The sequence below is a fragment of the Diplotaxodon limnothrissa genome, linkage group LG2, assembly GCF_057381915.1.
Source record: "Diplotaxodon limnothrissa isolate DT_005_m linkage group LG2, D_limnothrissa_male_GT1.1, whole genome shotgun sequence".
NCBI classification, from domain to species: domain Eukaryota; kingdom Metazoa; phylum Chordata; class Actinopteri; order Cichliformes; family Cichlidae; genus Diplotaxodon; species Diplotaxodon limnothrissa.
The window spans coordinates 11,487,290-11,514,217 of record NC_140597.1 but is presented as its reverse complement, the minus strand read 5'-3'; the positions used below and the strand labels follow the sequence as shown (position 1 = coordinate 11,514,217).

Sequence of the window (26,928 nt, the reverse complement as noted above, 5' to 3'; positions counted from 1 at the left end):
CAGCATCTGGTGATGTCCATGAGGTCAAGACTTCAGGCTGTCGTTGCCAGCAGAGGGTGTTAGAAATGAACATTTTATTTTCAGTTATGTAATTTGTCTAATTACTTTTGAGCCCGTGAAGTGAAGAGAATGTGTTAAAAAATGTTTTAGTTCCTCACATTTTATGAAATGTGTTTGTTCAGCCCACTGAATCAAAGCTGCACTTCAACTGCATCTGAGCTGTTTCATTTAAAATTCATTGTTGTGATGTGCAGAACCAAAATCTGAAAAAAAAGTTGTCTCAGCCCAAGTATTTGTCAGCCTAACTGTATATAATAATCACATGTTTAAATAAATATTTATTTTAAAATAAAAAGAATAATTATTTACAGTACATTAAAGTAGTAAAAGACCAAATAATCCATGTAATAGCACACGTGTAGCAGCAATTACAATAACTAAAATCTATACTACCAAAAAAAAACCAATATTTTGACTATATAAAAATGTGTATAGATATAAATAAATCTATATAAGAACTGTAATGTATACTATTACTGCAGTACACCAAACCTGTCTCTTCATAACTCCTCCCACTCAATCAGTAGTTGAGTGACCACACCTGGCATACAGGTACATCTTAGCCCCTGGAGGTTCTCGTCTATATCACACATTATGATGTCATCTTATGCAACCACCTAAATATTGAATACAGTGACAACCTGACCTGTGCAGGGGACCCAGACTTCTATACAGTCACTCCCATTTTTCATCTTTATTTTAATATAAAATCCATTTTTCCTTCTCAGTTCGGTGACACTCATGTGACCAACAGACCAAACAGAGCTGTAGCAGCTTTTAAGGTCCCATTTTTCAGATTGTTAAAATCTATTTAAATGTTAATAAATATTTGAGCAAACTGTCAACACATGAAGAAAACATTTTAAATTTCGTTCATTTTTATTTATATTTTTTTTCCAAATCTGAACACAGGCAGTACAAAGCTTCTGTCATTTTTTTTCCTTCCCCTTTTCAGAGGAAATGAGTTGTACAGTTAGTGCATTCGATCCTAAACTGATGAAAAAATAGATCTAAGAAGAAGAAGTGCTGCTACATAAGGAGATGATGAGGTAAATCTGTCCAGGAAGAAGAAACCAACAGATGAACTGATGCAGTGAGAGAAACGAACAAACAAACAGTCCACACGTTATTAATATTATTATCATTATGTACACGTCAGATGCATAGAATACTTTCAAATCCTTTTTTTCTTCTTTTTTTCCCCCTTTTTTACATAAATACCTACATTTTTCCCCACAAAGACAAAAACTACCATTAGAATGAAAAGCAAAACAAACTGCTCCGGGATCAGCTGCTTCCTGCGCCGCCGCTCTGGAAAGCTGCCAAAATGTTCCTGCAGGAGTTTGAATCAAACTTTATTTTTCTCATTGTCACCACATCTCTTTAAAATGAGCCTGACATATTTCAAACACGCACCACCAAACATGTTTATGACCTCGTTTGAGTCCTGCTGCCACAAAAACTCACAAAATGTAGATTAATCCTGAACAAGTGCTTCGCTTTTCTTCTGCTTTAGGTGGATAACTACTTCCTGTTTTTGTTTTTTAAATAAAACTAATTTCCAAGTTTCATTGCTTTGTTTTTGTTTTTTTGTTTTTGTTTAGGTAATAACTTGACTTATAACAGAGAAGACTTTAGATCTTAGTCAACATAATGAAATGGATTAATCCACTGCTGAAAATAGTCATTTTGACAATTTCACTATTTCTTGTCTTTTTTAAAATTAAAAAAAGAAGACAAGAAATAAATATGTCTTCACACTGTTATTATCTTAGATTCTTATATACCTAAAATTTTATGTTTTCAATTGACTTTTCCCAACATGAAGACCTAAAAGTGCAGGGATAAAACCTTGTTAAGTTTTGTTCACAGATTTCACACCAGTTAAGTTCATGAATAAATATTTTTTGTGTAACTAAACACCCAAAAATAAGAGTCTGAGTCATTTTTACAAATCTGGATTAATCCACCGCTGAAAATAGTCCCTAAGAATTTACCTTTTCTGCCTGAGGAATTTGCTTTTATAACAATTTTTAGATTGTTTTAATCTAAAGATTTAAAAACTACTGAGGAAAAAATGTATTTTAATCTTCAGTTGATGTTTACATTTTTTTCACAACAGAGCAGAAAGAAAAGTTTGTGGAGTAATATCTAAATGTTTGAATTGGTTTGATAAACCCAGTCAAATGCAGACTCATTCAATTAAACAAAGGTTACCCATCAGTGTGCGTGACCTCCAACTCATTAATGAGTGTTTGTGTCGTGTTGTCAAAGGCTCAGGATAAACTCGGAGCTCAAGCTGATCAGATTTGTTGACAATAAGAAAAACATTTAATATTTGCAGATGTTTAAACTCTGCTCAGGTTTTCCTTCAGGGGGTTACTATAAAAACAGGAGACAACGGTTCGTCCAGCAGGATGTTAGCCTCAGTCTGTGATTACACCCTGTCTGCCGATGCTGGGCACATCTGTTAAACTTCATCTGCAGACACCTGAACGCCTCTCTGCAGACTAAGTTTGTTCCTCAGTCTCGGGTTATCACAAAGATAAAAACCAGGGGTGATGATGAAATGTAAAAATTTTAATGTGTCTTACTTATTTTTATCCCCAGAGCACAAAAAAGCCAAAAACGCCATCTTTTGATGACCCAGATTTACGTCTGAGGGTGTTTCCAGAATCCTCTGAGACTCTCATTTTAAAGGTTTTTTCCATGAGAACATGCGGAATTCGTTTTTGAAAACTGATTTTTAATGACTGACCCGTTATGGGTGTAAATGTGTGACCTTTTTTGGCTCTCAGCCCCGAGTTAAAGTCTGGAATGTAAAGACTGACACAAACCCCTTTAACATGGTATCCCTGCCCTCGTCATCATAAACCCCCTCCTGTCTGCCTCCTGGACGAACCTCGTCTCTCTGCTTTGCCCTCGTTCAGCTTGGTGGATTTCCTCCACCCGAGCGAGCGGCTGCCTTCTGTCGCAGACATACACTCAGAAGCCTTCATCCCGGCAGCGCCTCCTCTCACGTTAGTCTCTTTTTCTTTTTTTTAATTTCAGGACGGCGGCTTCGTTTGGCACCGCCAAGTGTTCAGTCAGCAGCTGTGACCACATTTCTACTTTTTTAGTTTTGCTTCTCAGAAACATCAAAGTTCAACTCTGAAAGGAAAAATGTCCGGGCGCCATCCAGGGAAGTCCGTGAGTCCTTGGAAAGGTAAGCTGTCTGTGTGTGTGTGTGTGTGTGTGTGTGTGTGTGTGTGTGTGTGTGTGTGTGTGTGTGTGTGTGTGTGTGTGCGCGCGCGCGCGCCATGAGTCCAGATAATATTGTGGTGGAAAAAAAAAAAAGCCTTCACAGCGATTAAATATTATTGGGTCTCTAAAATTTTGAAAAACGCAGTGATTTACAGGAAGAAGCGGGACGAGCGAGTTAGCATTTAGTGAACTTCCAAAATAAGATCATGGGGATCGTCCTCAGTCATTCTATCAGATTAAGAATAATTAACTTTGCACCTCAGACACTGAGGGCTGAGGAGGGCTGAGGAGGGCCACTGTCACTGTCCAGGCTCTCGGACATAAGGATGCACTGTGCTCCATTTGAACTGAAGCTGCTTCAGTTTGGTTTTGACATCCGACTGAAAGCTTTGGCGCTTCCAGCCAGTTTATTTTACCTGGATGAAAAATCTCATTTGACTTTAAATCACATTAAAAGTGAACTTATTTACATCCTGGTAAACAATCTGAAAAGCAGATTTGATTGTTCTGATGCTGATATTTCACCTCATGTAAAGCACTGAACTGGAGTGCCTTTCAAAATAAAAGCTGTGTGCCTTATGAGGTGCCTGAACACACCTTAAAGTCCTGCAGGTGTCTTCAAGCTATCCTGACCCAGGGGCAGTTTCTGTGTTTGTGTATGTATGTGTGTGTTTCTGTGTATCAACAGCTTCGTGACGGTGCGATCGCTGCGCTCTAGTCCTCGCTAATGACGTCCACGTCCTCGCCACTGGCCTGCTGCGTCGCAGCTCTCCAGCGGCTCACGTGCTGGCTGCCCTTCCTCTTCTGCTGAGCTTCAGGAGACTCTTCCTCCAACTTCTGACGCTTGTGCTTCGTCCTGCGGTTCTGAAACCACACCTTCACCTGCACACAGAGACACACGTAGGGCTGAGCACACCTGAATAAAGACATTATTCAATCTGTGGTGCAGGGAGAAAAGATTTCAACTAAAACTAATTTCCGTCTCTTAGACTCGTTTAAGAGCCTCTTTTATTGTTTTAGATTTAATTAAAATTATTCATATTTTATTTCTTGTCCATAAATGTATGAACAACCAGAACAAACCCTACAGCTGGTGTGAAGAAGATCTTTTAGATTTCTGAATTTAAACAGCTCTTCTCTCCGTCACATTTAGTTTGAATTAAACTGACCTCAGTTGTCAGTATAAAGTGAAATAAATATGTACCGTTTATTATTCCCTCGAGGCTTATGCAAGAATCAGACTGAACAGTCCAACCATCTTAAACCTTTAGAAACTGTTTGTGAACTGGATTCTTTTCACACAGAAAAATCTTCACAAAACTGATTTTCTAGATGTTTTACAAACACACAAATGTCCATTTTTTAATGGTTTTCTTTTCTCACATCTAGCTTTAGTTTTTAGTTTTTATCTTCCACGGTGGAGTTATGATCATGCTGTGGGGTTGCTCGTCAGACCCGACAGAGCTGAAATGACGATGGAAGTCCATAAGTGGCACAGAGAACAGCAGAGTATTTAAAGATGGAAGATCATATTCCCAAGAAGACTTGAAGACGTTGAGGTACTGCACAACAAAGTGAAGGTGTGTTTATTCTGCACATGTGACGAGTACACAAGTATTACTTAAATAAACACCCGAGAACTCTGAGAGCTACTCTTTGGAATCCTGTGCTGCCGTCAGTGCTGATGATACACGTGTGCGAGCCTCGCAGTGATTTAAAACCTCTACGCTGGTAAAACACGGCTGTGACACGCAGAACTGTTAAAACTCGTCGAGCTTGCAGCGAGCTCACGTTGCACAATCTGCCGACTGAATCGACAGTAAATCTGGATGGCAGGATACAGATAGACATGATAGAAACACATCGTTCCCCAAGGCCTCGGGTGACACTTTAATAATATCAGATCTTCGAGCTCTCAATGAGAAGGCAGTTAAAGATAGGATTTTCCTGCTGGGTTCTTGCACCACAGGTCACACTCGTCACTCTCAAACTAAATGAAGAGTCAGGAGCTCATTAGTCTCCAGATGAAGCAAAGGAAAGTGATTATCAGGCTCCTCTCAGAGCCTCAGGACTGAAAACAACAAATCTGCCTCAGTTAAACATGACTAACCTGTGTGGGAGAGAGTTGTAGCCCCAGAGTGAGGGGCTGGACTTTAACCAAAGCTGTTATTTAACCAGTCACTCTATCTGTCTTCCATTCCTAAGAATGAGGTGTTGGATACTAACTACCCAAATCAGCTTCTCCAGCAGCACGTCAGCTTTTTCCAGCTCTGTCCGATATCACTTCCATGATCTGAACAACAGGATAACCAAGCTCTTCCTGTTTTTCAGATCATGTTTTCGGAGGTCTTTGGAGGTGCTGGGCTAGATTATATATCCCACCTAGTCCGGGAATATCTCGAGCTTCACCAGCAGGAACTGGAAAATGCCGCTGGAACATCTAGATCCAGAGACAGCACCGTCCAGGTCTGAAAAGTGAAGCCGGTGCAGAGGTGCCTTAACCCTGCTTGCTTTGTGATGGCCACCATGGCCACTTGTTAGACAAATGTTCAGGTTATATAGAAGTCTGCCATGACCTGTGACCTCAGTGAGCACCTTCCTGATGAGTTAATGACCTCAGTCGTTGGTTTGGAGCCTCAGTGAATAAAACATTGCTCATTTTTTAAACTCTAGACGGAGGATGTCCTCACTCTCACATAGATCGACCAATAAACTGCTCCGAGGCTGGATCCTGCAAATGTTAGAGCAGGGCTGTCAAACTCGTTTTACATGGAGGGCAACATACAGCCCACTTTGATCAGTGGACCAGTGAAACTCCCCTTTATTTAACTGTTTCGACACGATAAAGACAAAGAAAGAAATTTGTCAGCAAAATTACAGAAAAAGTTGTGGTAGCTCATCGTCCACGGTCCAATTTTTTGTTTTCAGAAATTTCTACCATAGAAAGTGAAAAGAAAACTTCTCTGTAATTTAATTGTTTGTTGCTTAATTACTTTGTGTAGTATGAATGGCCATGAGGGAGGTTTTTATCAGTAGGAAAAGCTGTAAAAATACAATTAAAAGTTTAATGTCTGCTTGTGCATGTTTGCAATGAGCAGCAGAACAAACAAGACAAGAATTATAAATTATAATAATAAATGGCTTCAGGCGCACATTCAGGCCACATGCACACATCTCTGCCATTCAAACACACTTTATTTTATGTAATATTGAACACTGGACTGTAAATTTAATCTTTTTCAAGGAAGCCATTTTTTATCCAGTGTTTTCATAAAAGCTTATATGGATTCACTACTAGCAGTGAGAACACACATGAGGTTTGAAACCTTTTGTCCTCCGTGATGGGAAATAACTGAAACTAAAAACGCGTATGACTTCATCCAGATCCTAATTTTATAAATTCTACACTCAGCTTTCCAAAACCACTGAAATGCAGCCAGATGCTGCTCATTTTACGTTTTCACCCATCTCTTCACTTTTTCCTGATTTTTTTTTTAAAAATCAGACTCCCCGCCTCTCTGTGTACTTGGCCTGTACCACTATTGTCTGCATGTGATTGGCTGCATGGTTTTCCGTTTCAAAATAAAGTCCCGCCCCTGCCTGCATGGATTCTCTGCAGGGCTGAAGATTTGGCTCCCGCATACTGACAGGCCGAATACAATTACACCGCGGGCCTGATGTGGCCCACGGGCCGGATGTTTGAAACCGCTGTGTTAGACCAACATGCCCTCGAGGTGCTGTCACTGTAAGCGATACTCCTACTGTGGCCCCTCATCGCCCCCCCCCACTGGCCTTCCAGTGATGGCTGTTTATTGATTGAAGCTGATGTTTTGGGAAAGCCCTGAGACGTCCTGCAGGAGCGACTCGATCATTACTGCAAAGAGCTGTGATTTATGTGCGATTAATAACCGCTGCTGGCTGATTCCCAGCTGATTGATGGATCACTCACTGCCTGTCTTCCTGTCCTCTGCTGTGAAATTAGCTCATAAAAAAAGGTGTGTGAATCACTGGCGTCAGGGCGCATATCACTGCACCGACCCGATGACAAACACTGTTGATCAGCCCTGAGAAAAGGCAGCGGGAGCTGACTAACCGTCGACTCACTCCTCCCCCCGCCATTCCTCCAGGCTGGATCCCAGCCAGCAGCCTGACGCCAGACAGAGCATCATCCTGACGGATGGCAAGGAGCCCGGCGAGCAAGGCACCAACACAGGTAGGGTTACAGGTTCAAATCCCAAACACACACTGTGAGTGTTTTTATTTAAGAGATTCACTCATTCACCTCTTCTTATTCTCACGCTGTATTTTGTATTTTTATTCAGTCTTTGGTTTTTGCCTAAAATATTGTTCTTTATGAGCAGTTTATCCTCATCCATCCACCGATCCATCCATTCATCCTTCCACTCATCCATTCATCCTTCCACTCATCCATTCATCCACCCCCTCATCTATTCATTCTTCCACTCATCCATCCATCCATTCATCCACTCATCCATTAATTCACCCACTCATCCATTCATCCACTCATCCATTCATCCATCCACCACTCTTCCATTCATCCACCCAGTCATCCATTCATCCATCCATTCTGAATGAAATCTTTGTTCTCCATTTAGCATTCAAAAAACTCTTTTTTTAAGTTTTTCTTCATTTTTTTTATCCAAAGATGATTTTTTTGGTACCATTTGAGTACTTTATTTAATTGATGCATTCATGCTTTCATCTAAAAGACATTTCTCTGTTTTAGGTCATCCGTTCATAGACAGAGTAGTAAAAAGCACTGATTCTGGACGCTCTGTGGTCCTGGTTTTATTGGACCTTTCCTCTGCGTTTGATATGGTGGATCATAACATTCTTCTACTAAGACTTGAGCATACTGTGGGTATAAGAGTCACTGCCCTTAACTGGTTTAAATCTTATCTCGCTGACAGGTCATTCTTGGTTAATTTGGGGAACTTCTCATCTTGCTTGGTACCTGTACCCTGTGGTGTGCCTCAAGGATCTGTATTAGGCTCTATTCTCTTCTCACTATATCTGCTCCCTCTTGGAGCAATTTTTGAGAAGTATAATATTGCGTTACATTGCTATGCTGATGATATACAGATTTAGTTTGAGATTACTGACGATCTTGCTATGTCTTTTCACTATTTTCGTGAATGCATGCGTGAGGTTAAAGATTGGTTCAAGAGTAATTCTCTTGTCCTGAACGAAAAGAAAACGGAGATCGTGGTGTTCGATAGTAAAATCCCCCGTGACCAATTGTGTGCTGCTCTGATGCCTTTTGCTAGCTCCCCTTCTGATTATGACAGTAATTTGGGCATCTTACTGGATAGCTCGTTTACATTTGACAAGCAAGTGTCTGCTGTTGTGAGGTCTAGTTTTAATCAGCTGTGCCTCATTTCTAAGACTAAGTGCTATATTCCGCATAATGACCTGGAAAAACGTATTCACGTATTCGTGACTTCCAGGTTGGACTACTGCAACTCTCTTTACATTGGCCTTTCCTCCTCCCTTCTCCTTAGATTGCAGACTGTCCAGAACTGTCCAGCACGCCTTTTGACAGCTAGCAGGAAATTTTCTTCCATCACTCCTGTTCTTGCTGGCTTGCACTGGCTGCCAGTTAAATACCGTATTCAATTTAAAATACTACTTTTCACATACAGAATTATCAATAATTTGGCACCGAGCTACCTCAATGAGCTTCTTAGGTTCCACACTCCTGTCAGAGCACTTAGATCTGCTACCCAACTTCTTCTGGAGCAACCTCGTTCTCGGCTGAAGTCTCGCGGCGACCGTGCGTTTGCTGTAGCTGCCCCAGTCTTATGGAACAATTTTCCTGTTGCTATCCGGGCGTCTGACTCTATGCCATTGTTTAAATCACGGTTGAAGACTTATTTATTTAATCTTGCTTTTCCACCAAGCTAATATTTGGTGTGCGTTGATACATTTTTATCCGTTACGCTTTGTTAACTACTTTTATGTATTATGATTGTCAAGGTTTTATAATTGATATGCCAGGTCCTTTCTCTTTTCCCTCCCATCTCCTTTTTCCTATTTTATTTATTTATTTATTTATTTTTTTCAAACACCTTGGTATACCCTTGGTTTTTAGTGTGCTTTATAAATAAAGTTTATTATTATTATTATTCATTCATTCATGTGTTTTCAGAATTTTCACTGTTTCAATGTTTTTATTTTATTGAGTTCATTAATTTTTTATAAATGATGCATTCATTCATTCACTCGGGGGGGGGGGGGGGGTTGTTTCACTGTAGACTGTTATTATTCACTTGTTCATGCCTCTATTAATCATCCATTCACTAATATTTTAGGTGGAAGATTTAATCTTAACTTTCATTCATTCATATTTTCCAAAAATGTTTTAATTTTGAAGAAACTTATGACTCATTTAAGTGTTTCATTGTTTATTCATCCATTCATTGATCACTTTTCATTCAAATTAGAGTCCAATAGATTCTTTTTTTTTTTTAAATAATTTGCTTTTGATTCATGTATTCACTCACGTTTTCATGTTTTGACGCTTTTTTACATTTTCATCCATTCATCTCGTTTAAATTCACCCTGCGGTTTTTGAGAAGTTTTTTTTATTCTCCGCTAAACTGTGAAATCATCATTTTCTCTGCTAAATCCGCCTTCTCCTCCCATCATGCCTTGCTCCTCCTGCTCGGTTTCCCATGATGCCTACCTGCGTCTCGGTCAGGCACAGCCCGCTGGCCAGCTGCTTCCTCTCCGCTCCGACCACATAGTGATTTTTCTCAAAGGCTCGCTCAAGGCGGAGCAGCTGCGAAGGCGAGAACGCCGTCCGGATCCGTTTGGGTTTCCTGGAGAATGGACCGTGAAGCAGCAGGTTCTCCGGACTGCTGTCCTCACCTGAACACACACACACACACACACAGAGAGCTGAGTTAGTTTGTAAAAATAAGTTTAGTGTATGTTCAGTGATCCCTGCTGCTCCGACCACTCAGTTTGTCAGTTTTTTCTAATCTTGGATACTTGTGATGTCATTGGGGGGGGGGGCATATCCCCCCTGAGGGAGAGCCAATTAGAGGAAAGCTGGTGTAAGGAGGAGGAGCTCATTCCAGGCAGGATGAAGGGAGAAGCTTGGTCACGGTTCAGTGTGACATAAAGAAGGATTATTTTGAATCGTGAATCATGCAAAGCTGCCCTCTTTGACTGGAAGTCTGAATACACACAAACACTCACAAACGTTTTATTTTCTGATTAAAATACCCCAAGCGGAGCCTGCAGGCTCATAGCTGGACTGTTTGTGGCCTTAAAGGCAAAATCCAGGGCACAGCAGGCTGTGAAATTACTAACTCATCTGGAGATCAGTGGGAATCATTTCAGGCTACTGCGTGACTCACCAACATTTTTATGTTGACTCTCTTTCACCAAATTCTGCTCTCAGATCTTCATTTTATTTCATGACATGAAAAGTGTAGTGCTGCATTAATAGATGACAACTACATTGGTGACATTTTGGAGTAAGTGGCTTGAATTACTTTTTACAAGCAGTAAGCAGGCAAAGTGATCAATTACTCCTGAAATAGTAAAGTCTAATGTGGGATTTTTTTTCTGGGTAGCAATCGCACACTGATCCTCACAGAGACAGGAATGTGCAGCAGCACAGCTCATCATTGTTATAGCACGGTGTGTGTGTGTGTGTGTGTGTGTGTGTGTGTGTGTGTGTGTGTGTGTGTGTGTGTGTGTGTGTGTGTGTTTGCTCTGGCTAATCTGAACAAACACCTCGTCTGTTTGACATTTGCATCTGGATGTGCAGCTTGACCACAGCCTGCACCTTCAAACTTTCCCAGTTGAATCCCGCGAATGACGTTTTGTGTTTCATTTTTTCTGAAATGTTAATTTTAAATATACAAATGAAGCTTTATCTGCTGAAATCGCCACTCATTTGGATGATTTTCCAGAACAGAAATCTGAATATCGCTTCCGTTTTCTCTTTAATTTGCGCCCAGGTAAATGTCAGAGGTCTGGATATCGTTTATAAGTTTATACAGGAGTTTGTGGGACTAAAATCTATAAACCAGGAAATGAAAAGTGAACATGTGGCAGGATTTAAACTGGGAAATTATTTCACTGCTTTAGTCCAAAACAGAAGCAGCTTTTATAGACAAATGTCACAAAGTGCTTCACGGAAATGCAAAGCAGCAAAATCTGGAGCCCAAAGAAAAAATGCGAGATTAGATAAAATAAGGCAGGAATTTGAAAATGAGGGGAAACAAACATTAAAACACAGGCGACGGACACGTCTGGGCATCAGCAAGCACACCTGCCGTGCTCGTTTAAGTAGGACCTGTGGACGAGCGGAGGCCTAAAGAAAACTACAGATGTGGGCCACATCTGGGTCAGAACTGCCAACTTTCAGGTTACTTTGGTCCTAAATGACGGTGTTGTGAGAACAAGTAGTCAAGTTTCGGGAGCATATGTGATTACTTTTTCTATTAAAGCTTTAAAAATGAAATAAAAAATGTTTTGGGTGTTGGTTTTGGTCAGAGATAAAAAAATAAATTAAAAAAAACCCTCAAACATCTTTCATGTTTTAAAATTCGATTTTCAAAAAACTCCCAGAGCTCGGTCTTCGGGATGTTTGAGGGTAAATGTCTGCTGCCACAGCTGTGAGCCTGGAGCTCAGGGATGCACAGAACGACAGACGCTTCAAGTCCCTGAAATATTTGGAGGTCTGTAGACTTTAATTTCTAGTTTCTCGTAAACAACGTACAGCTTATTCTTTAAAACCAGCTGAAGGCTTTCACACAGATTAAACCCAGGTATGACACCATGCACCAAATTCAGATCAACTGTTTTAGAAACAGCAGGTTTCGGTTCTCCTTCATCTTCCTGATGTGAATTACTCGCATGTTTGACATTCATAGAGCCACAGGATCAGATATTTACTTTACAACACATGAAGGACCGAGGTCAGCACGTTTTCTACATAATGCAATTTAAAAACAGTCCCTTAGAGATGCTAGAAAATCATCTAAAAATGACAGCAGGGAGCTGAAACTGTCCGCCTTTGTCTTTACGTCAGATCCTTCCAGCTGTCAGGCAAACTCAGTGCAAACTTCCTGTCTTCACTCAACCTGCAAACATCCGTCAGACCACCAGCAGGTCACCAGTGTCAGGGTGGATTTTACCCACGTTCCTAAAAGGCGTTCGTTCCCGTTATCAGATTTAGATCCTTAGCAACAGCAAACAGGTAAAAAATCTAAATTTCAGTGTGACTCTAACGTGGATGTGAAAATGTGCCGCTCGTGTCAGTTCTCAGTTATAGAGGTCATGGCAGACTTGAGAGGCTGAAGAGAAAACGACTGGACTTCTGTAAGTGTCTGAAGACGTTTCCGCTCACATCCAAGAGGCTTCTTCAGGTCTACAAACAAACGCTGGAGAGGTGACGACAGATAACAGCGGGTCAAAGAGGACGATGCCACCTTGAGTTTAAACAAACTCTCCGCCGTCTGTTTTGGACTTTGAGGTGACTGTTGCTGTGATTTGGCGCTGCATAAAGGAAACTGAACTGAATTGCATAGATTTGAGGTGAAACGTCCATATTTCCAATCACCGTCAGGAGACGTTCGCCAGTTCAAATCCTGAACAAAGAGACGAATGTGCTGCTGACCAACGAGGAACGTGAGGCGAACGGTTGAGTTTTAGAAAAAGCATCAGTTTAAAGCTTTGAATGAATATTTTTCTTTCTCTGAACAAAACGGGACGTCTGAAGACGACGGCCGGGACTCATTTTTGACCGCGTCACATCTTCTTTTGTGCAAATCTGAGAAACTGGCCGAACAGAAGCGAGTTCAGTTTCAGACGTCAGCCACAGAAATGTAAATTAGCTACGTGAAACGAAGATGATGAAGTTAATTTTCCAGCTAACACGCGCTTAAATCTGATCTGCGGTCAGATTTTACTGCGGTGAATCATCGTTTTACCGATCACAGGCTGAAAACGAGACGCTCATTTGTTTATGAGACGCGCGCGGTGAAAGAAATCTGAGCGAGAGCGTCGCCGCCGCTTCTCTTTGTGTGACTCGTTTTCTGACCGTTTATTAAAATCGCACGGAAATATCTTTCTTAATATTTTACATAAAAACAAATCCGACTTCTGCCCGAGGACGATGCGCGTTACGCAAAAACGGTGGCAGCTTCGTGGAGGCGAGGAGGACAATTGACGACACGTTCTCACGCCTTTTATCCCACCTTAGCGTCTCTAAAGCGACATTCATATGCAAACGCGGACTCGGGTGGCGTGACTCATGGCCGCCTCGCCTTGCAAATAGTTCTGTTGAGTATCAAATGATGTTTTAATGTAACAACGGTGAGATTTTCAGGCAGGTCAAAGGTCGCGAAGCTCCGAGGCGGCAGCTTCATGGCGGGAAAAATCAGCGGCGAGCGCACTGGAAAGGTTGAAACACAAGAAGAAGAACGTGTTAGTCGGTTGGCAGGATTTAAATTTTTAAATTTAAATTTTTAACAAATAATAAAAGTCAGTTTATGAATTTTACTCTAAAATAAAATAAAAACGTGACATCGAAACGTCCGAACTTCATGAACATTTCTGAAAACAGAAATGACACAACTTCATCCTCTTCAAAGGTCCAGAGAGAACAAGGAGAAGTTTAGGCGTCAGCGACATTTCAGTATAAAGACTTGACCCACGCGTTTCAGCGGGCGGCCATCATCAGGTCAGTTTCACGTCTCTCAGCTGCATCTACGTCACACGAGCGACACGTTGACCATTAAGAGAAAAAATGAACTGTGAGTCCTTCATTAAACAACCAACCTCCTAATGTACTGCACAAAAAGCTGATAAAAATGGGAAATTCAGGAAAAAGTAGATCATGTTAAGCTTTGAGAATAATTTATAACCTCCAGATCAAAAGTTAAAAACCCAGCAGAAAAGGCGCCACATGAAAAGATCGTTTAGTCCTTTTTTCACAATGAAGCTCCATAAACATCTGGAACAGCTAGCAGAGGTAAAGCGTGACCGACTCGAGCTCAAATGTAACGTCCCCGTGTAAAAACACAGGTTTCAGAAAAACATGGTTTCAGATTCCAGACTAAAAGCTTCTGCTTGTTTCTTTTGTTTCCCGCCTCCACCTGAAGTTTCATACTCTGCAGTGGAATCAGGGCGAACGCCGCCGTCTCCACCACATACACCACACACAATTTACAGTCGGGCTGTCCCCGTCACGCGTGAGAGTCCGAGGGAAGGCGAGCGAGTAGAACAAAGACAAGCAGCTGAAGGCTGGAAAACAGCCCAGAAACACCAGCAAAACACAAAAATACGACAAAGTCAGCGCCTGCAGACTCACTGCGGTTTGTTTGTTTTTTTTAATTGTTTGTTTGAGTTTTTATCAGTTTCAGTGTTACCTTGATTTGCCTTGCAAAGCTCTTCACCCGTTTACGCACAAAGACTAAAACTGAACACATTACCCTACACTTTATTATTTATTTATTAGCTTTTTATTTAAGCATAGAATGCAGTTATGTTACTTTTATTTTTTTAACCTGTTACCTGAAATATTTTTATCACCTAGTTGTAGTTTTACTTTCATTGCACTAACCCTGACTGGGAAAAGATACGCTCCAATAAATGTTCAGATAAATAAACGAGGAAATGTGAAATTATTATATTAAACACGATTATTTCATAGAGAACTAGAGAAGTCCAGGAGTTTGTGACGTCAAATAAACTGTAAAATCTTCTAAAATGTAGAAAACACTGTGCACACATTCATGTTCTGTTTAAAATTTCTGTCAGATGTGAAGAAGAACATTTAATTAGGTCACTTCCGAAAAGAAAAGACACAAAATCAGCCAGAAACCTGAACTCCGACACTGAATCGCACATCTGGAGGAGGCTGAATAGCTTCACATAAATAAAGAAGCGCGCCCACAGCGAGACTGAAGCTAACGCACCCTCAAAAACACCATCATCATCAGCTTCACGCAGCAGAACCAACACCTGCAGCCTCGCTGGGGGGTTTTCACCTCCGAGAGGGAGAGAAGCAGGTCATGTGACCGGTCCGGTCTGTCAGCAGGATTATTCAAACTTTCATGATTTCAGTCAAACAGGTTTACATGAAAAGTTTCTCTGGAGCTGAGAGACAGGATGAAACTGGTGAACTGTCGCTCATCAAACTGAAGTAAGAACAACTAAAGACGCCCGTGAGGGTCGTCTTTAATGACACCTGCGTGGTTTGTAGAAAAGCTTAAAGAGACTGCAGCTAAACATCCAAACTGGAGCTCAAGACGAAGCCTCGAGCTAAAAACTTAGCTTACAGTGACAAAGAAATGTAAAACAACTTCTCTTTGTTTTTGAGATCAATTTTAATGTCCCTTGGTGAGCTCCATCGATCGTGAATCATTACAATCAATTATCGGCTGAAGTTTCTGAAAAAAATAAATAGACGATTTTCTGGCTGAACTTAAATAATAGTTCATTAAAAAAATCAGAGCATCCATCTCCAGCAGTTTCATATTTCAGCTTGAAAAAACAAAGTATTTTTGTGGGCTGATGATTATTTTGTCAGTTAAGTCTTTTTAAGCCTTTAGATGTGTGAATATAAATGTCTGATTAATGATGATTAAAGTGCTTCAGGAAGCAGGAAACATGTCACGGGTATGTCACATCTGCACATCTGCACTGAAACAGATGCTGAACATCACCAGAGTTCAGGTTTTAGTCTGTAATAAACAGGAAATGGGTCATGGCACACGCCGCCATGTTTGAAGGTTAACGGTCTTTAAAACGCAGATTTCACTTTTCTGAGAATAAATAAATAAAAAATGAGCAGTACGGCGACCCATACTGCTCATTTCCATAATCCTCCAGTATCTCAGCCTGGGCCTCTCAGTTCATCCTCAGTCTGACAAAAGCAGTTTTAGCTCCTCCCCCTTTTAATACAACCTTCTTCTGATTGGCTGCCGTTACCAAACAGAAGGCCTGAGCAAAAACAACAAAAGGAATCATAGAAGAACCAAAAACTGATGGTTCACAGGCGCTCACAGACAATCAGCAGAAGTATTAAGAAATGTAAAAATAAATAAATAACCTGACTCGTTTGATTTTTGGGTTTTTTCCAAACACGTCGACTTAGTTTCATCTTATTGTAAAGTTACGTCAGGCAAAGAGTCGAAAACACGATCGCAGAGGGACGCAAAACGAAAAACTCAAAACAACTTAAGATCTGCAACAAAGGAAACAACCACAAAAACTCTAAACTACACAAAAATACAAAAACTGCCACAAGGAGTCACAAAGAACCAGAGCAGAACTCAACAGGACTAAAGATTACAACAAAAAGATTCAAACTCTCAAAGAGTAGATAAACGGCGGGCAGGAGCGAGAAAACAACGCTTCGAACTACAACCAAAAATAAATTTATGAAAGAGTTTCTGCTCGATTTTGATGAAATGCAGAAATGTGATGAGCCAGAGATCAAAAATCTGTTTGGACGGAAAAAAAGGAAGTTTGAGCTGAAGCGTGTGTGTGTGTGTGTGTGTGTGTGTGTGTGTGTGTGTGTGTGTGTGTGTGTGTGTGTGTGTGTGCCGGGGGGGAGGTTAATCAGTTCACCTGAGGGAAAGGTAACTCTGCAGTTTAACTCTATTTACACTCTCTCTCTCTCACACACACACACACACGTGTTGCCACAAATGTTCATTATATCGATCCGCTGCTGAAAATAATCCCAAAGCTGCGGTCCTTTTGAACTTGAAGTGTTTGGGATGTTTATTTTTGTTTCAAATCCGAAGATGTACTAAGCTGAAGGACACATCTGGATCAGAAAAAATATTTTCTCTCTCTGGGCAGTGAATTCTGAAAATGCTGATTTATAACTGAGAAAAAATAGAATTTACATTTTGGTGATTAATTGATTAACTTGGGCAAAAAAAGGTTAAACAAATTACCAAAACTTCCTTGGACTGTTTAAAACTCTAAAAATATTAATTCAATTGAAAATAAAAATAACAGTCATAGAAGAAAAGCAGCAGATTATCTTGTTTTAATCACTGAACTCTGAAAAGGTTTATTTTTGTTTACCTTTGGTTGAAAATTTACAAAAGGGTTTAAAGCAAAATGTATTTTTTCCTTAAGTCCCCACAATTACGTAGATATTTAATTGTATAATTTAAAAAAAATAGTATGGATAAAATGTTTCCTCTCATAAATCAGCTGTAAACTGAAGCTGAAACAGAGATTTCTGAGTCTCTTCTTTAAAAATGATGACTGGATCCAGTCGTGAATGTAAATAAAGTTGTTGTAATGGGACTGAAAAAACAAAAACAGGCTACAGAAATCTTACAAATATTCCTAACATAGATAACTGTATAAATAAATGTGTAGATATCACAAAGCGGGCTAACACTTAGGTTTTTATTTGACACAATCTGAGTTTACTTTATGGTTTCAATTTTTTCTCATAAATTATATATATATTTTTAACAGCAGTGATTCATAAAAACGTTGAGACGTGATGTCACGGAGAAACTGGATTTAAGAGTTAAACCGAGAGACGACAACGTTAGTGAAACTTCTGTGAAACCTGTGAACCAAACATGACCGAGCTGCAGCTCAGCTCAGGTTCAGCCTGTCAGGTGAATCTCGCCTGTTCAGTGTTAGGATTATTTATTTATTTATTTATTTATTTATTTATTTATTTGAGTTTGTGAGCTAACATGCATGTGTGTTTTTGGTTATTTTCCAAAAACCCTATTATTTTAATTTCTTTTATTTAATAAAATTGTTTTGTTTCATATTTGAACTGATTCTCAACAACTGTTTTTCCCCTGTTTGTTTTCACACTTTTATTCCAGGCTTTAAAATTTTACTTTTTTTGTATGTTTTCTGTTAACTAACCTGAAGAAATTTGCTTTTTTTGCTTTTAATGAAAAAAAATGTAATGTTACAAACATAACCAGATCAAATAAAATTGTTTTTTTAAATTGTGAGACAAATTCATTTACACAACATTTTGATTTTTTTAAATGATTTCATTAGACGTTTTATGACTGCCAATAACTGAGTTTATCAATTTTGTATTCTTTGTTTAGTGTATTTTACATATGTTTAGCTAATATACAAAATGTTTGTTTTATTTACTATTTTCCTTTTCTTTTTCATTTATTTTATTTCTCGAGTAGCATGATTAAATAAGATTTTTTGTTTTGTTTCTTGCTTTATGGTTAATGGAAATAAAAAAGACAAAAAATGAATTAAAAAAATATTATTGTTTTATTTTTGTCCTGTTATGGCCATCTTCTTCATATTATTATTATTATTATTATTATTATTATTATTATTATTATTGTTATTATTATTGTTGTTGTTATTATTATTATTATTAGACACCTGACCCATTTATATGGCTTCACTGAATAAATTAGTTAAATAAATGTCCGTGTTTAGGATAGAAAAACATTTCGTTACTTGAGCTGATCAGATTTTTTTATTGAGATTTTAAAAATTTCTGCGGCCTGATTTTAGCTGCTGCGCTTTTTCCGATCACCAATCAAAGAGCAGCTCCCAATAATCAATTTCTTTAAAAAAAAAAAAAAAGTTTCCTGAAAAACGAAATGACTCTTTAAACGAGACTCTGAATATTTAGTTCACAAAGGAAATTGTGGGGGTTTTTTTATCTCTTTTTGTTGTTGTTTTGATTTGTTTTGTTTTGTTTTTAGAAAAGTTGAAAGTTTGGATCCATAATCACCTTCATCAATAACACATAAATCACCTGAGCATAAAACGGTGACATGTTGCCGCTTTAATCGGCGCGCGTCGATCTCACCTAAGCTTTAAAATTAAAAAGTTTTTGTCTGCGGGAAAAAATGAAAAAAAATGAGAAAAGTTTGGAGGAGCAAAAAATTCAACATCGTTAAAAAACAGAAAAACCGACAGAAAGACGAGATTAACGCAGATAATTAAATAATAACATTATTGATATTACAGGTGGGAGTTTCATACTTACACAGGAGCAAATTCTGATTTATAGTGTGTGTGTGTGTGTGTGTGTGTGTGTGTGTGTGTGTGTGTGTGTGTGTGTGTGTGTGTGTGTGTGTGTGTGTGTGTGTGTGTGAGGGGAAACAGTGAAAGTTCATCGATACTTTTTTGGTTTTTAGAGTCTGGAAAACATCCAAATGACATCAAATTATTGTGTGTGTTATTCTGAACTCTGACAGTGACTCAGTCTGTTACTACAAAATCCTGTTAGCTCTGAATCTGCAGAGTGCAGAGTATTTCTTTCTCAACCCAAACTGAAATTAAACCAATCAAAACTACCGTTTAAAATAATAATAATAATAATAATAATAATAATAATAATAATACCAGAGAACAATTAAATGTCAAACTAAGAGGAAGACTCAGAGAGTTTGGTGCGCTCTCTGCTCACTGAACCCGTTTATTTTAAGACAGCGCACGCGCTCACGTTAGAGAAAAGACCCACGGAGTGTGGAGAGACCGGGTGTGACCCCAAAAGAGCCTGGAAGCGTTTAAAACGCGACAGAAACCACGGGAGTAAGTGCGAGGGTCCCGCCACCCTTCCTCCTCCCGGCTCACCTTGGAAGCGGTGTCCCAGGTACCGGCTCCGCAGCACCCACGGGTAGAAGCTGAGCGCGTCCCGGTGCTGCGGGCTGAAGAAGCTCTGCGGGGGGATCTGCAGCGGGTGCAGCGGCAGCCCGCCGGGGCCCTGTGCGTGTGTGCCGGGCTCCTGCAGCACCATGTCCGGGAACAAAGTCCTCCCGTTGCTCCCCTGGAAGCAGGAGCCGAACACTCCGGCGGCAGCGGCCGGGTGCAGGGAGTCCGGGAAGCGCAGCGCCGTGGGCCGGATGGGCTCCTCCCCGGAGCCGCCGCCGTGATTGCTTCCGTCCTTCCCGACCAGAGACTCGATGGTGAAGCACTTCTTGTTTCCGCCGTGCTGGAACATCGTGAGCACCGCTGCAGACCGAGCGCTCAACTCTTCAACGACCCGCCGTCCAGTCAGTCCAGGTCCGCGGACTCGGGGAGCTCACACTCCCACTCCCCCCATGGTGACTCTCCGCTGTGCGTAAAAGCGCAAATCCGGACACTCCGCACCGGGAAGGGGCCGAAGTTTCCTCTCACCTGTGCCCGGGGTGGGCTCCGCTGTCGGGGTGATAGTGCTCAGAGGCTCAGAGGCTCCGGGTGATCCTCGGCCGCGTGTCCTCCTGCCTCGTGCCGCCGCGCGCTGATGTGTGAGTCGAGCCGGGAGTGTCAGTCAGTCAGGAGCCTCGGCACTGATACCTGCCCTCTCTGCCAGAGGTGTGCGCCGAGCATGCGCACAGGCAGCCGCCCCGACAGCCATTTTGTTGATGGAGAGGATGACGGTGAGGAGGAGGAGGAATGTTAAAGGTGATGATGATAATGACTGACAGTGATGAAGAGGATGATTAAGAGGAGGATGATGATGAGAGTGATGAGGTCATAGCAGAGATGATTAATATGAGCTGTCTAATTAAAAATCATCATCTGGTTATCTTCTAATGTTCGTTTAGTGAGAGGGAAATGTGCTTAAAGAAATTTATTTATCGTGGAAATGTGACAAACAGTTGACCCCGGTGTGTGTGGGCGGATTAAGAGACAGTTTGCGCATCTTAGTAATTATTTTTAATTTTTGAAGCAAACAAAAAGAAAAAAACGAATAAATAAGACAGAAAATGAGGCTAAAGAGGCCCGTGGAGCCGTTTTGTCCATCTCTCTAATTATTTTTGTCTCTTTCTGTTTATATAGTGACATAAACGAGGACACAAAACTAATTAAATGAAGGAATGAGACGATATTTAAACTCTGAAGACTATTTGTGGCTACTTTAGCTGTTCCGTGCCTCTGTTTTTATTTTTTGATGAGGAGGAAGAGAAAAATTAAAAATTAGTCTAAAACTGTTTCTATTGAGGGGCTTCGGGGTGGCAGCCACCTGCTGATCTACCTGAATGTGTATGATGTGAAGTCACAGTAACAACTGTGAGTTTATTACAACTTCCTGTCAACATGGCGCATCTATATGCTGCTGCATAAACGCCCCTGATTTGTTCTGAGATTGTATAATTTCGTTGCCCTGTACCTGTGCATGTGCAATGACAATAAAGTTGAATTCTATTCTATTCTATTCTATTCTATTCTATTCTATTCTATTCTAAAAACTAGCTTGTGTGTATTTTTGTCAATGATTTGTTGTCATATGTTTAGGTTTAGTTTCCTGAAATCCATAAAAAGAATTGAAAAATTCCCCCAAAGTTCCTTTTTTTCTGGCGTAAGAACACCTTTGACGCTAATTTCACAGTATTCTCTGTGACCACGAACAAAGAGCTTCAGGTCCAAACTGTGAAGCGTGACCGTGGACCTCACTGCTTTGTGCGTCACTCACACACTGAAGTGTGTTCGCACACACTCGGGTTCTGAACTTCAGTCATTACATTTTATTGTGAGGTGAGTCTCCAGGAAGTGAATAAAAGCCAGTGTGATGTCCTCTGAAGTGATGAAAACACAGGTCTCCCTGTGTCTCTGAGTGACACTTTAATTGACTCAGAACAAGACAATTGACCCTGGAGGTCAAAGGTCAGAGGAAAACTCCCTCTTTTATGTGTTTTGTCCTGCAGCTGAAGGCAGCGAGACGTCCTCTGCTCTCATGTTGTGACCGAGGCGATAAACACGTCCATCAAAATCAAAATTCAGTGAAATCGAGGGATCTCTGGTATCATCGCCTTAATGCAGTGCATGATGGGAAGTGTATGCTCATCAGCTGATTGGACATTTATTCAGCTGAAGTTTTATTTTATGTAAATTAAACTATTTAAAAAGAAAAATCACATAAAGTAAAAAATAACAGCATAAAAATCAGTTAAATGACTACACAGAGATCTGCTTTTTCCATCGTTAGTAACACCTGGAGATGAATTTTTATAAAGTAAATAAATGAAATGTTTGTTTTTCTAATGATTCATAGCAATATAGTGCTGAGCTTAATTTTGTAGAGAGCAAAAAAAACCCTGGAAAATCACGTCAAGTGAAGACGACACCTGAGCCATTGACTGTATGTGTAATGTAAATTACTCCAACATGAAAATATAAGACAAATAATAAACAGTTTTGGGATAAAAAAAATGTATTAAACAAGTCATTGATATACAGGCTAGATCAGTGATTCCCAAAGTGTGGCCCATAGTAATAACAGTTTGAAATTACAAGTATCTCCAGTTATATATTTATATAAATGTATTTATTAATTTTAAAAAAAAGTAAAAGGAAATGTGATATTATTCTTTGCACTGCCTTAACACTTTGCATGTGACTGGGTAGCATTAGCTATTTATAGCTAACAGCCTGTGTTGTTTGTGTTTTTTTAAATAAATATTTCAAGGAAATCCGTCACTTCTGTTGTATTTTTATTCGAATCTTAAATCGTTAGAAAATGTAAGATTCAGAATTTCAGTTTTTTTAAGTAGGCTGCAACTAGATCACTACAACAACTGATTTGCGTGTTCTGGCTTCTCATGGCGCTACGATTACTGTAGCAGCTACGTGCTAACACTAGATTTATACTTTTCTGTATGAATCCCTCGTAGCCACAGAAACGTCTGAATACCCCACGTTGTAACCTGACGTGGACCAATACAGGCCACACAAGTATAAGCGCTGCTAATGACATTGGCCTTTTGCATGATTTACATTGTAGATTCAACACAGAAGCATAATTAAGGCTTAGTCAGGCAGGACTGACTAAGTTAACTATTCTGCCAAAGTTGCAGTTAGTTGACTAAATGCTCCCACGTTGATTGTTACAGTACAAAGTAAATATTATTTATCTTTGCTTTGCTTCAAACCAGATTTACTGATAGCTAAAATAAGACTGTTATGTATAAGTTGAGTGACATGGATTACATTAGATTGTAAGGTATTCAGGCAATCTAGCAGACTAGCTTTTCCATTCAGATATTATTTTAATAGTGATGACAGCCAGCTAGCTGCTGTTTATAATGTTAGCTTAGAAAGTAATGTGAAAGTGACGTGCTAGCTTACCAGATTAGCCTTGGGGATTTAGATAAATTAGCCATCGTCATCAGCTTAAACCTGTATTTTGCTTTGTAGGTAAGTTACAGTTTGTCCATATTAGCAGGCAAGTTAATGTTGATTATAATTGGTTTTGGTTCTTTATTATCTTTTTGAGCTGCATCCGGTTTGACTGAATGTCAGAAAAAATATTGTCAGGTTTCATAAAATGTGCCTTGCTTGCTCATGATATCATAAGTAGAATAAAATCTGAAGCCACATCAGGGTTAGTTTCTGTTGTCATGTGTAGTTTCTGTTGTAATCTGTGTCGAGCCAGTCATTTGGGGATGTTAGAGATAAGTGGACTGTATTTCTAAGCTAATAGTAGCTAGCCAGTTAGTGTTAGCTGGTGTTACCTTCTCGCAGAAATCCGTCCATTATTTTGTAATATATTCAGATAATGACAATAATACATTTTTAATACGTTAAAAATGTATTATAAAACGAGCCTATACTAGGCAGGTGCATATAAACCAACAAATCTCATCAGTGCTGTTACTGGGGACAAAATCCTTTGGTTAACATTCTTGATCCACTTCTGGCAAACATCCTAATACTCTGTATGCTCAGGCCACCTTTGTGAAGTGGTCTCATACAGGCTTTTCTATTTCACATTCAGTTTTATTCCAGAGTTTAACTTTGCCAATATTGAACACCACAGGTTCTCCCTGATCCTGCTCATTACCATCAAAAGCAAATTAAAAGTACAGAAATGTTCACGCTTTGTGAAAACTTGCACTTAAACATGTCGGGGGAGTCCATTACAGTGATGCCTACATGTTACCTTCTGGAACGTCACTGGGTTAATCAGTTTTAAGGGTAAAGCTTGATTTTTTAAATTCTGTGAGAACAAATAATTTTTCTGTGGTTAATGGAAATATTCAAATATTCTAAGCTACCGTTAGTATATGAAGTTTATCAGTTGTAATGAATCATTAGAGGGTTTCAAAGGTTTTTGATGATCATAATGAAGTTTTAACAGCTGAAAACATGAAATTTATGGCAAACATATTGTTGCAGTTTAAAGGAGGAGGAGGACTGATCTTGCATTTACAAAAAATAGAAGAAGAAAGGGTGTGTTTTCGTGCCTCGTGTCCTCAGCCTCGGACACCACTTGCACGCCTGGTTCGACCCATGTGGCCCAGACTCGGCCTTTCCTGTGCAGCTTTGGGACCTGGAGGACAAATGCCAGCCCATTCAGGAGGCTCTAATTGTGGCCCGGGAAGCTCCACAAAGCCCCCCTGCCTCCACCTTCAATGGGCTGCCCTGCAGAGGCCCGTGTGAACCGCAGAGCCCCTTTTTCCTCCCCATCCTGCCTCAGTATGGCAGCCTCCGCCTCCCCGTGCTCCCCCCACCCGCTCCACATGTTAATTAATAGGCCTTACTGGCAGATTTGGATCCCGCTCGGCTTTGATTGAAGGCGGCCATTAGCATCTATTAATTTTGCCTCTGGCGTTTTATCGCCGGCTCTGAAAGAGGGAATTAAGTGGTGTGAGTCATTGTGAGGCTGAGTTAAAGTGTGATTATTGTCCCCGCAGCCTGGAGCCAGCTAACTGCTGCTAAGCCCTCTTGAAAGTGAAGGGGCGACTCCTCTCATTAGACCCCAACAAGGGAAAGATATTAACAGGAAATAACTGCAAATTTCTTTTTCTCCACTTTTAATCGTTCCTGTTCATGACCCGCATGAAAAGGACACTTAAAAAATGTAAAAGAGGGAAAGTGGAGTGCAAGCGACGTGGCCAAACAGCGATGATACAGTTGTCCTGCTGATGCCTGTCACTTTCATCAGGTTTAATTGGGCAAGGAGGAGCAGCTGCAGGACCGTCGAACATGGCTGAGGTGGTTCTTAAGAACGCCACAGAGCACGAAGTAGTCTGAAAAAGAAAACTGCAAAAAAAAATGGCTGACAAACTTCAGACGGCATATAATGCGTCTGATGATACATGGAAACAGTGGTGTGCAGCAGCTTTTATAGGACCTGATTAAAACATACCATTGTATGATTTTGTTCTTCATGCCTTTTGTTACATGCTGACAGGATTGTCCGCTCGATGGACTCCTAAAGAACTGTGAAACATCTTTATTTCTATACTTGATGAGTGGTGGATGAATTTTTAAGAACCTTTCCTTTTGCAAAACACTATAAAGACGCTTCAACTACACATTCAAATTGATTTATTGGCAGGTTATATATAAAGTTTGATTGGGAACATTTTTCTGCAGAATACTTTTATTTTTCAGAGTTATGTATGGATCAGTTTTACTGCTGCAGATGTTCAAGGTTTAGCTCAGTAGATGTTTTCTCTGTATTATTGTTCGGTCTTTAACTTGTGATCATCTTGATGCAACTGTTGTTCTATAAAACTGGAAATATTTTATAAAAAATGTTTGTAGTGACTGTCCTTTCAATGAACAGGTTTAATGAATGCAGAAACAGACAAACAGCTTGATTTAAAAAGTACATTAAAATATATCAATTTAAAAATTACAGCGGTATTGAACGTTTTGAGTGTGTACAGGCAAACAGGCAAGGAATTTTTAATAAGAGAATGGTGTTAGAGATGGAAAGAGTGAGGCCATTTCACTTTGGTTTTGATTGATAATTATTTTCAGCTTTCACTGGGCAAGCGGTGCTCGACTTGCTTGCCCAGACAGAACACCACTGACAGTCTGGGGCCAGGACTGATTAAAACATTAAGGAAGAGATTTTTTAAAACTCTCTCGTTTAATGAAACTTATTTGAACATATCATGGGACAGTTTTTAAAATTTCGGAGAACTGACTGGTAAAAAAGTTGGTGGCAGAATTTTTATTTAAAACCTAATTAGTCCTCTAATTAGGTTTTAAATAAAATGAGGACAGATTGACACACTGGTGAATATTTTCTGACCAGATTAATATTATTTACCTGTATTTTGACAAAGGCTTTTCCCACAGGACAGACTGGAAATTTAGCTACTATTCATATTGATACAATTAAGATTTGTAAGTAATTAAAACTGCCAAAAACAGAGGCAATGGATGAACTGTGGCTGTTGGGGATCTGAGTATAGTCCCTTTGTTCCCATGTGAGAGCTGTTAAAATCTGTCTCTCATAGTCTGATGTAGTTTTTTTCAGCTCTTAAGTCAGATGAAGGTGTTAAATGTGTATTTTCCTTGTTATATTTATTATTACAACCTGTGTTTTTACTGTCTGAGCTGACTAACACTTCTTCATCCTTTTCCCTTTTCTATAAAACTCCTCTTCACACACTTTGCCCTGGGCTCCAGGTGTTCCCAGGTGGCGGTGAGGTGTCATGGGAAACCTGTGACATGGCAGCAGAGTCTGTGACCCGTAGCTGACACACACACAGGCACAGGTGTGTTTTCATCTTTGCAGAGGATTTTACATGGACTCATTTACTGTAGATGCACCTAAACAACCTTAAACCAAGCCTTCAGAATCAAATCTACCTCATGGGGACCTGCTGTTGCTCCCCAAAAACAGGGTCCCCATAATGTCAGCAAAAGAAGCGCACACAC

General features: G+C 40.0%; 1 protein-coding gene across 1 annotated transcript; it reads right to left on the bottom strand.

Moving 5' to 3' along the window:
• Positions 1–4,017: 4,017 nt before the first annotated feature.
• emx3 (empty spiracles homeobox 3) lies at positions 4,018–20,269 on the bottom strand. The gene is made up of 3 exons (XM_085367084.1): positions 19,903–20,269; positions 10,010–10,194; positions 4,018–4,185 (listed from the first exon to the last, which is right to left on the bottom strand). The coding sequence occupies exons 1-3, from the start codon at positions 20,267–20,269 to the stop codon at positions 4,018–4,020; spliced, it is 720 nt and encodes a 239-aa protein (XP_085223210.1).
• Positions 20,270–26,928: the final 6,659 nt, after the last annotated feature.